General features: G+C 33.7%; 1 protein-coding gene and 1 pseudogene across 2 annotated transcripts; one reads left to right on the forward strand and one right to left on the reverse strand.

Moving 5' to 3' along the window:
- Nucleotides 1-869: 869 nt before the first annotated feature.
- Nucleotides 870-4,576, forward strand: LOC143602483 (protein NRT1/ PTR FAMILY 1.2-like; annotated as a pseudogene). Its single transcript, XR_013147856.1, has 4 exons — nucleotides 870-1,011; nucleotides 1,166-1,383; nucleotides 2,198-2,729; nucleotides 3,467-4,576. The product of XR_013147856.1 is annotated as a protein NRT1/ PTR FAMILY 1.2-like (transcript).
- Nucleotides 4,577-5,908: 1,332 nt separating this feature from the next.
- LOC143602486 (putative CoA ligase CCL8) lies at nucleotides 5,909-11,033 on the reverse strand. The gene is made up of 17 exons (XM_077079568.1): nucleotides 10,834-11,033; nucleotides 9,660-9,829; nucleotides 9,397-9,570; nucleotides 9,140-9,299; nucleotides 8,683-8,771; nucleotides 8,495-8,566; nucleotides 8,349-8,399; nucleotides 8,156-8,263; nucleotides 7,983-8,081; nucleotides 7,217-7,309; nucleotides 7,055-7,132; nucleotides 6,873-6,968; nucleotides 6,713-6,803; nucleotides 6,553-6,626; nucleotides 6,280-6,459; nucleotides 6,123-6,176; nucleotides 5,909-6,040 (listed from the first exon to the last, which is right to left on the reverse strand). The coding sequence occupies exons 1-17, from the start codon at nucleotides 10,934-10,936 to the stop codon at nucleotides 5,993-5,995; spliced, it is 1,740 nt and encodes a 579-aa protein (XP_076935683.1). The 5' UTR covers nucleotides 10,937-11,033; the 3' UTR covers nucleotides 5,909-5,992.
- Nucleotides 11,034-11,314: the final 281 nt, after the last annotated feature.

The following is an 11,314-nucleotide window of genomic DNA, read 5'->3' on the forward strand; positions in this document are numbered from 1 at the left end:
GGTTATCACAAAAAATGTATTGGAATAAAAAAAAATTGTAACCAAATTAATTGCAATATTATTTTTGATAAACCACAGAAAAGATAATAATAATTTACTATAAATAAAATTATAACATTGTAACCAAATTACAATACCATCACACTAAAGTTACCACTAAAGCTTCTTTTCTTATAACTTATAAGAATCGTTTAAGCTACAACATGTTTCATTGTTGTAACGTTTCTAAATGGTTAAAGACAGTAAATCAGAAACAATATATTACTATTTATGGAATTTCCTTTTCGTACAAGTAAAAGGCTGAAAACAATAAGTACTAAATAATTATTAAGTTTTAAACTTGTTTCATTCAAATTATTCACATTTATATAAAACTTCACATTAGCAAAACAATACTAAAATTATAATTATTTTTTTTATTTTAAAAAGTTGAATTATTTTCAATGATCTTTGGCTCGGTTGGCAAAATTTAACCAAATTAAGTGTGAGGCAAGAGAATGCATCAAGGTTCGAATCACGAATGCGACAAGAATTTTGTGAGAAATTTTTACGGGTCCCCGCTTAATTTGAACAAATGCATATCATTAATAGGATAGAACATCAATCTATACAGGTGGTAAGCATTTTAAAGTCTCGACGACTAGTTACACTAAATTAAGTCATTAAAAAAAAGGTTTATTTTCTTTCATTAAAAATAAAAAGTAAAATTGAATCTTGCATCTTCTTACTCTTAAGTCTTAATGGTAGCAAGTGTTACTTGAGATTGGACTTCAAGTTGAAAAATGAAAACCAACTATTCTCTCATTGTTTTAACATTTTTTTTTTCAAATTAAAAAAATCAACACTTTGTCCAATTTTTTAACCAAAATAAATTGACCCATATCTAACACCTGTATATATATAAACTGAAAACCCACACATTCTTAGTCACAAGCAAAATGGGTGAGCAACAATTGAGCCATGAAACGACAAGAAAGAAAGGTGGTCTAGTCACCATGCCTTTCATCATAGGTATGTAACATTGTAATGTCATATTGTATATAATTATATATCAATCTTGACACTTTATGTGATTTTACATCATGGGTTTTTTAAATCTTGAAGTTTTAAGGTTAATCTGATCTGGGTGTTTGATCTTTTTGTTAAATCTTGAATCTTTTTGCAGCAAATGAGGCGTTTGAGAAGGTGGCCAGTTATGGGTTGGTGCCAAATATGATTCTTTATTTGATTAGTGATTACAAGATTAGTGTTGCTAAAGGCACAAACATACTGTTTCTTTGGACTGCAGCTTCCAATTTTGCCCCTGTGTTGGGTGCATTTCTTTCAGATTCATATCTGGGTCGGTTTCTCACCATTGCCTTGGGTTCTTGCTTTTCACTTCTGGTAAATAAAAAAAATTCAAACTTTTTTATTATAAAGTTATCTTTTTTACCATCTGTTAGTAAATCTGAGCTAAAACCATCAAAAAACACAATCTTGATATACTTTGTGCATCCTACGTTGATGTTTGAATAGTGTATCTGACGTTGACTTGCATAAAGAATTTAGTTTGACTAGGTTGCTGAATCAGTAAGGCAGTTTGATTAATTAATTTATTAGGTTACATGTATTCAGTGAACTTAGAAGTGCTTCTGCAGGCTGCAGCTTGTGGTCCACATGCACTTCCTCTTAAGATCTTGATTTCTGCACTCTGGTTTTAAAGTTACTGCCTTTAATAATCTTTTCCAGTTGTTTCAGTTGATCCACATTAGAGCATAAAAAATCTTGACAATAGTTAATGGCTTGATGCCCATTTTTTAAGTTTTTGTGTTTCTTGAAATAAATATCAAGAGTCTTGAACCTAGGGGAATGTTAGTCTTTCTAGTTTCTTGAAATATAGTATCAAAAATCTTGAAATTAGGTGAAAATTAGTCTTTCTTGAAAAGTTGAAATTAAGTATAAAAATCTTGAAATTAGGGGAAAATTAGTCTTTCTTTACATAAAGTATAAAAAATCTTGAAATTAGGAGAATTATAGAATTTTGAGCCCAAACAGTAGATTTTAGGCCAAATAATTTGTTGAATCTTGACTTTTCATACATACTTTGCACTTTGCAGTGTTTTTACTTTAGTTATTCAGTGGATTTTCATTATGTATCACTTCATAATTATCAAAACAATCATAAAGCTAATTATGCTGTTAATTATTGTAACAACAGGGTATGTTCTTGCTTTGGTTAACAACAATGATCCCACATCTAAAACCACCTCAATGCAACCCGTTAACCGAAACGTGCAAACAAACGACACATTTGCAGTTCGCTTTCTTAATATTCGCTTTCGTGTTCATCTCAATGGGTTCGGGTGGTGTAAGACCGTGTTCTTTGGCATTCGGTGCCGAACAAATAGACGATAAGAACAATGTTAACAATGAGCGAGCACTAGAGAGCTTTTTCGGGTGGTATTATGCAGCCGGTGCAACTGCGGTTTTAATTGCGTTTACGGGCATTGTTTATATTCAAGATCATGCAGGATGGAAGGTGGGATTTGGGGTTCCTGTAATTCTTATGTTGTTATCAACAGTTTTGTTCTTTGTTGCTTCTAAACTCTATGTGAAAATGAAAGTTAAAAAGAGTATACTTTGATTGTGGTTACGTATAAGAACCGAAAGCTCCCGTCTCAGCCACTGAATGCTGATGCGTGGCAGTATCATAAGGATTCGCCTGACGCTTTTCCTACCAAGAGATTAAGGTATCGTTTTGCTTTCGGTTGAGGTTGGTTCGTTCATAAATTGATCACGTTGTAGGCTCGGGTCAAAACGGGTCATGTTGAAAGTAAACTGAGTCTAACATGTACAGTTATGCGAGTTTTGTTAAGATGTGATCTTTAAATCTAGGGGTGCATAGCATAGGTCGGTTTTGGGCTTAAACTGAACCAAAAATAAAAAAATTGGTTTCTTGGTTTTTGAAAATTTTTCGGTTTTCATTACGGGCCGATTTGGTTTCATTTTATCGGTTTTGCCATTTGCACTTGGAATTTTTTGGGCTGAAAAAATGGTGCAAAATAATGAATGTGAGCCTATAACTTTGGGCATTAAGAAAATTTGTTATATTATGATCCCTAAATTCAAAAACAAAAGTTGGTTTTTATAGTTTTAACGGGTATGTTTCAGTTATAAAAGTCGGTGTGGTTTTATGGTTAGGTTTTTTTAGTTTTCGGTACATGTAAAAACCGAAACCAAACTGGAAATATGGTTTTTGAATAAAAACATACCAGATCTTCAGTTTTGGGTTGGGTTCAGTTATTTCGGTTCGGTTATAAAGGTCGGTTTGATTTTTACGGTTCGGTTGGTTTTTTCGATTTTCGGTACATGCGAATCCAAAACCAAACTGGAAACTCAGTTTTTGAAATAAAACATAAAACCAAACAGTTGGTTTCGGTTATTTCAGTTTCACTTACAGTACAACCCTATTTAAATCTTTATGCAGGTTCTTGAACAAAGCTTGCATCATTCAGAACCCAAAAGACTTAACCCCAGATGGAGTTGCATCAGACCCATGGAGTTTATGCACCTTTGAACAAACCGAAGAACTAAAAGCACTAATCAGGGTTCTGCCATTATGGTCATCGGGTATAATGATGTCGATAAACGTCAGCCAATCATCATTTCCAGTAATCCAAGCAAGCACCATGGACCGTCACATGGGCCCACACTTCCAAATCCCCGCCGGGTCCTTCGCATTCTTCACAATCGCAGTTATAGCCCTTTGGGTCGTGTTATACGACCGTGTCATAATCCCGTTGGCATCAAAGATTGTTGGAAAACCGGTTCATCTTGGTGTTAAGTTAAGAATGGGAATCGGGCTAGTTTTTTCCACGTTGGCAGTTGTGGTATCTGCGATAGTTGAACGGGCTAGAAGAGAACAAGCAGTTAAACAAGGGTTGTTAAACAACCCACAAGCGGTTATTGCCATGTCAGCAATGTGGTTGGTCCCGCAATACTGCTTACATGGACTAGCCGAGGCGTTTAGTGCGATTGGTCAAAACGAGTTTTATTATTCTGAGTTCCCGAAAAGCATGTCAAACATTGCAGCCTCACTTTTCTTATTGGGAATGGCGGTTGCTAACTTGTTAGCGAGTCTTATATTAAGCACGATTGAACGGGTTACAAAAAATGGCGTGAAACAAGGTTGGATCACGGATAATATTAACCAAGGGCGATACGATAGTTATTATTGGGTCCTTGCTATTATGAGCTTTGTGAATTTGTTCTACTTTGCGGCGTGTAGTTGGGCTTACGGGCCGTGTGTTGATGAAATGTAGAAAAAGGGGCCGGAAACTAGTAACGGTGATGGCCCGATAGGCCCATTACAAAGAGCGAGATCGGTAGCGGATGAAAGGCGGAGTCTTTTTAAAAGCTCGCCTTCGTAATCGAGTTCTTGAAAGGTTTATATTATAATTGTGTAGGCAAAGGGCAAAGAGGATATGGTGTTAAGTTTCATTTGGTTTGATGTGTGGTGTAGATGGTGGGAGGTCATTTGTTTGTGGTGTTGATAGGTTTTTGTTTTTAGATTTATGTTACATTACATTGTCTTAATAGGTTCGGAAGTTAAATGTATTCTTGTAAACATATATATTAATATTATTAAGTGTGTTTTAAGGTTTGTTTTTGGTACAATGTTATTTAGATGGTTAAAGCTGCAAAATATGGCATTTTGGATTTTATAATCTTATTAATGACAACAAATTACATCCAAAGAAACCAATATACTATTTTTTGCAATTTAATAATTTAATTTTCTTTTACAATAAGCCTACACAAAATAATTAAATTAAATTGAAAATATATAAATATATGTCCAAAAATTGTGGGGTTAAGAAAGGGTGTTTATGTAAAAGAGAGAATGTGTGAAAGCTAATATTGTCCCCTTAAATTGGGGAGTTAACAGCTGTTTGAAAAACTTTATATATGGAATTTTGTTTTTTATTAGTGAAGGGATTTATATACATCTGAATCTGAATTTGAATACTGTAAGATAGGATGAGAGATAGATAATATGGTTGTACATAATTTACGTTATCTTAATCCATAGTTTATTTTTATATATGGATCACTTTCCAAGTTTTAAATGTTAACCAAAAAACCTATACCTTTTGTATTAAGATTCTTCATAATAAAATTACTTTTGGATATATAAGAAAAAAAACAAATCTATCCCATTCTTTAAACATCAAATAACCAAAAGTTATATTGCAAAATAAATAAAAAAAACTACTTCAATCAGTAAAATTTTAAAATAGAGTAGCCATATGTCTATTCAAAAATGAAGAGCACCAACATGTAAATTCATATATCAAAAAGTAGAAATATGATAAGACTTGTCGCATATAACTACTATATCGATAGAATGATCGGTTCATTGTCCTATCCGGTTTTCACAACGCACCATGGTTAATTGATTACACATCTCTCTATATTCACCTATTGAAATATAGTTTTTGACAGTAAAATATTGGAATCCTTTCCATAGAAATAAAATCAATATCTTAAATATGAATAAAAAATAATACCTTTGCAACTCAATGCCACATTTGCCATATGATTTGAAATATTGTTTATAACCAAACATCAAATGCATGCATTGTTAATAATTGCAAGTGATTCCCTAATATGGGCTGGGCATACTTCAAAGCTGAACCCACTTCTTTTGTCCCAAATAAAAACAAAACAAAACAAAACATCCATTCCTAAATTTAGCATGTGTGTCTATATGCTCTATTCTTATATTCCTAGAGTGTGTCGTGTCGTCTATGCCAAACACGGCTACACCACATATCATGGAAGTTGAAAGGTACCTAACAGAGACGAAAACAACAGGAAATTTGTGACTGGTAGTGACCCTTCACTATTATCAAAGTTCTAAAAACAAATTCTGGTTCAATAACAAAATAATATTTATAGAGTTATAACCAAAGTAAATAATATGAATTTTAAGACAAATAGAGACACTGGCTTATTGTTCTTGAGCAGCCAATTTCATCTTCAGCTCCTTTTTGTTCACCTAAAATTTATAAACAAAATGACTAATTAGCTTTATGGGTGTTTTTAATTCACAAGTTCATTTAAAACATGTTATATTTTACCTTTCCCATGGCATTTCGAGGCAATGAGTCCCATAAGAATAATCGAGTTGGTAGCTGGAGAAAGTAACACGAGATCAGTAGATTTCTACATGCTCATAAGTCATAATAACTTTACACAACTATATTAAAATGAAAAATATACGAATAGTTAGTTTACCTTGTATGGTGCAAGTTTCTCTTTAGCCCATGAACGTAGTTCATCTAAGGTTATAGCAGGCTTTGATTCTTTTTCGCGACTTGTTTTTATTTCTATATTTGGTACAATTATTGCAGTTACAGCTTCGCCATAAGTTTTGTCAGGTAACCCTAACACACAACATTCTGAAATAGCGGGATGCTGCATAAAAATTAACAATAAATTTAAATAATTTAAAATGCATTTCCCATTATATTATTATTTAATAAATAAAAATTGTAGACAAAAACTTACTTCAAGAAGAATTGCCTCAATTTCTAGTGCTGATAATTTGTATCCACCTACCTTCATTATATCAGCATTGGTACCTGAATTTAGGACATGAAATGAAAAAAAGTGTCACATGAGTATTTATAATGATATGAATAATAATTAGTAAGTCTATGAATCTTACGTCCCAAAATTACATAATATCCATCTTCATCTATTTTAACAGAGTCACCAGTTTTGAAAAATCCGCCATCTATAAACGATTCCTTGGTTACCTGATAGGCGAGTGAATTCAGCATAAGCAGTATAAATTTTTACTTACTCATACAAAGAAATAACAGTACCTCGGGACGTTTCCAGTATTCCTTAAACAACGAAGGGCTTTTGATACAAAGTTCACCAACACCCTCATTACCATCGTTGTCTGCAAGAATCTTGGCCTATATTTTTTTAAATAAATATTATTAATAACTGTATATTTTATTCATTTGCAAAAAAAAATCCCTAATTCCAAATATTTGCTAACCTGCACGCCTGGAAAGGGTTTGCCTACAGTGCCTCCTTTTCGTAGTCCTCTTAATGGATTTGAAAGGGCCATGACAAACTAAAATGGTAATTAGTTATAATCATTAGAAAAATGACTAATAGTTAACAACGATCAGAATAATAAGAAAAATTTTCAGTTTACTTCTGTCATCCCGTATCTTTCCAATAGTTTATGTCCTGTAATGGCTTCCCATTGTTGCATGACAGGCAGGGGTAGGGCTGAGGAGCCACACATCTATTCAAAACATTAAATTACTATTGAGATAATATAAATTTTGGAAATAAGAAGTCAAAACTCAAAACATTATATTCTTATGCACATGTTTAGGTAAATGAATCACACACACACACTTAGAGTCAGGATCATATACAAAAATAAGTTAACCTAAAAAAGTGGGAAACAATATGGGTCCTTGACTCCTTGGTCAAATCAAGTCAATGGCTACGATTCATTCAGTGGCATCGTAGTTAATTGGAAGTTCGTAAAGGCTGTAAAGGGAAAAAGAGATATTTTCCCCCTTATGTTGACTTTTTTCATTAAATACTAGTTTCACCATTTTTTTTAAACTCAAATAACTTATATACTTCATCATTTAAAAAAGAAAACTTTTTTTAAGTGTAACACACTGCACGAATAACAGTTTTGTTAATACCATTTTACAGTGTTGCTATGCTGCACAAGTTAGGACCGAATTCTTACTATGAAAAATATGGTCCTGTTATCCCATTTTATATGGTATTGTTCGTAAATAGATGCAAATGCCCTTGCCCATAAAATCCTCACGCTTACACATGCCTGCTCTTCATTTCTTCCAACGTTTTTAGGTTAACAAGTTTTTGTACAGGAACCAGACACTCTCTCTCTATATAGACACAAATATATACACAAAATATCTTTGAGTAATTACCATTAGACGCAGCTGACTTCCAGCATAAGCAGAAGCTGCTTGCAAGTCTGGATCCATAGCCTCATAGCCTTGTATCAACCTGGTATACATTGTTGGAACCTAAAAATCAAAATGATTTCAGATGAGTAAACAGTGATAAAAAGGTATATGAAATTTGTAAAAGAATGGCATACCCCTGTAAATACAGTTGTTGCATCTTTAAGTTTAGCCCCGTCTTTGGGATATGATTCACGCCACCTTTTCCAGATACCGCTCACACTAAACTTTGGCATGAATTCAACCTTAAAAATATACATATAGAAACTCAAAACTTTGGCCAATAAACTTAATTCAACGGATAATAACATAATAACTGTAATAACTAACCATGGAACCAGCATAAAGAGGAGCAAACAATGCATTGAAGAGTCCATGCACATGTATTGATAAAGTTAAGGATCAATCAAAAAAATCTGATAAACATTAACAAACAGGTATAACACATTAACATAATTTAATTAGATATTTAGGATATGGTGTAATGGCAGGCAATGCAGAAAACAATCGCTTGATGTGTACTCCCAAGCTGTTGATAACGTTTTAACCTGAAATTAAGCGTATAATAAATAAATACAAACCAACCAATCTACAAGTTTTTTTTTCAAAATAATAATTTGTTATTTTTTATTAATGTTTCGTAATAAAGTGCACACAAAATTACCTGTGCTAAAATGCTGTTATGTGTATGAACAACCCCTTTAGGTTTCCCAGTTGTACCACTAGTATACAAAATCAATGCTGGATCATCACCTGTGTATCAAAAACAACATATACATAAACTAATAAAATTGATATCATAATATTACTGATATTACATAATTAGAAAATGGGCAAAATGCACGAAAGTTTCAAATTTTCCACATTTTAGCAAGCACAAAAAATAATCTGTTTTTAAAATTTATGTACAAAAATAGTTTTAATTGCTAAATCCAAAGCTACATAGCAGGCACATATGCACTAAAGTGTCAAATAAGATTTAACTCGGTTACTAAAATCAAGAAATGTGAGTTAATTTCTACTCTCCATATAATTTAAAATAAGATTTAACTGATTAACTTCATTTCTGTTTCTTGTAGTTTTACCCCATGAAATTACACATTGATAAAATGAATAAACACCTTTTACTTTATCTGAGAATTGAATTTCTTTCTGAATTACACCATCATTTACATCATTACTAGGAACATCAGGTATTAGAGAAAACCGAGCCGCAGTTTGAGCTGCAATTTTTTGCATAAGCTCACTATGATCCTCAGTACTCAAAATCATCGACACGTCCTATAAAAACACGCTTCTTAAAAAACCATATGATCACCAAAAAAACGTAGGAAAGACAAAATAAGACAAGAAAGTAGAAGTTGTTTTCAGAGCAAACCGAATCAGTCATGACATGCAACAACTCAGCTTCTGGGTAGCTTAGTGCTAGCGGCACTGCTACACCGCCACTCAACCATACCGCTAGCACTCCCGCCACAAACTCAGCAGACGGTTTAGCCACCACACCTATTCTAGCTCCATTCAGACTCTTATTCTCTGTGGTTCCATCAACCTTCAAAAATGATAAGTGATGGTAGTTTAGACGTTTATAACTTATAGATATTCTTCAACACTCAAATCCTATAAATACTTTGAACTCACTGTTTTTTGGTCATGGTTGGATAACAAATGAGATATTTTCCAAGCAGAAGAAACTAGATGACTGAAGCCATAACTTTTGTTATCAGCTTTGAGAGCAAGATTGTCATGAGATGTAGACCCGTGACTCTCAACCGCTTTAACAACCTCCATGAATGTTCTAGAACCTGAAGCTATGAATTTTATAAAACTTAATCAATTTATATAGCAATCAATTAGCAAGAAAGAATGATACAATTCGATGATCCCTAATGACTATCAACTCATTCATGGAAAACACTTCAAAAACCGAGGTATACCGAGTCAAAACATTTTAACAAACACTTGGCGGTCGAATTACAAATGCAACAGTAAACCAACAATTTCCCATCTCAAAGCCTAAACTTTTAACAATTACAATTGCAAGATGGTGTTAATCCTGAACCCAAGTCAATTTTGAATTCTGATGATCATAATTAGAGTTCAATAGCCCTGCTTGCGGTGCGCACATATGATGTATATATGTGTGAACCCTCGGGTGGGCAAAAGTGAAATTGCACTAATTTTGACGTTATTTTACTAATCTCGTGAAAATAACGTTAAAAGTGACGGACGGTTAATTAGGCATCATGTAGTGGCGTTGATAGCTGAAAGATAAGGGTACATGCACCGATCAGCCGGTGTCCCGATGATTGAGTGCTATGTGCCTTATGTCCAAGGCTTGATGCAAAACTACTATCGAGCCGGGGGTCTCACCGGAAGCAGCCTCTCTATCCCTATGGGGTAGAGGTAAGGCTGCCTACATCTTACCCTCCTCAGACCCTACCATAGCTTTGCTATTGGTGGGATATACTGAGTACGATGATGATGATGATGATGATAATTAGAGTTCAATGTTGCATGTATAAAACTCGATCGATGCGAACACAAAGGATCATTCATATACCAATCAATTAACAATAAAGAAAGAAAGAATTCGATGATCCCAAATGAAATTTAACTCATGCAAGGCAAATACTTTAAAAAAAATAAACTTTGAAAGACAGAAAACTGAGTGAGGCATTTGGTCGAACACTTGGCGGTGGAGCTACAAATGTAACAGCAAACAAACAATTTGAATTCTGAGAGCGTAAACAATAAATGATTAACAATTACAGATGCAGGATCATGAAATGAAGAGGTAATAGAAGTAACTTACCAGAAAATTGACGAAATTGGGGAAGTGTAGTAAACAGAGGGTAGTTGTGGGTGTAGTTATTGTGAAAAATGGTTGTAATAATAAATGAGGAGCATCTGTTCATCGCTATTAGCGGTGAATTTATGGCACCCCGACTTGGACAAAATTATTTAAAAATAATAAACTATTAAGCCACGAAAGATGGTTTCCCACGTTTGTTTCATGGAATCGGAAGAGACAAAAGCGTGTTGTTGTTGATCAGATCAAATCAGCTACGGACGTAGTAGTTATGAACGAGCAAAGACCAATTTGAACCTGAACCCAGTGGTCATGTGGGATTTTGATTTTGCCTCCTCGTCTACTTTTATTTTATCAACACGGCTCTCTTAGAGCATGTTTGGAATTGCTTTTTAAAAGTGCTTATGGCTTTTTGAAGGTTTAGATAACCATCACTGAATTCACTTTTACCTGGGAGTGGGATTTGAACCCGTGACATCAAACA

The sequence above is a fragment of the Bidens hawaiensis genome, unplaced genomic scaffold (assembly GCF_021521415.1).
Source record: "Bidens hawaiensis isolate Kalapana, Puna unplaced genomic scaffold, B.hawaiensis_p1.1 tig00059007_1, whole genome shotgun sequence".
Classification (NCBI taxonomy): Eukaryota; Viridiplantae; Streptophyta; class Magnoliopsida; order Asterales; family Asteraceae; genus Bidens; species Bidens hawaiensis.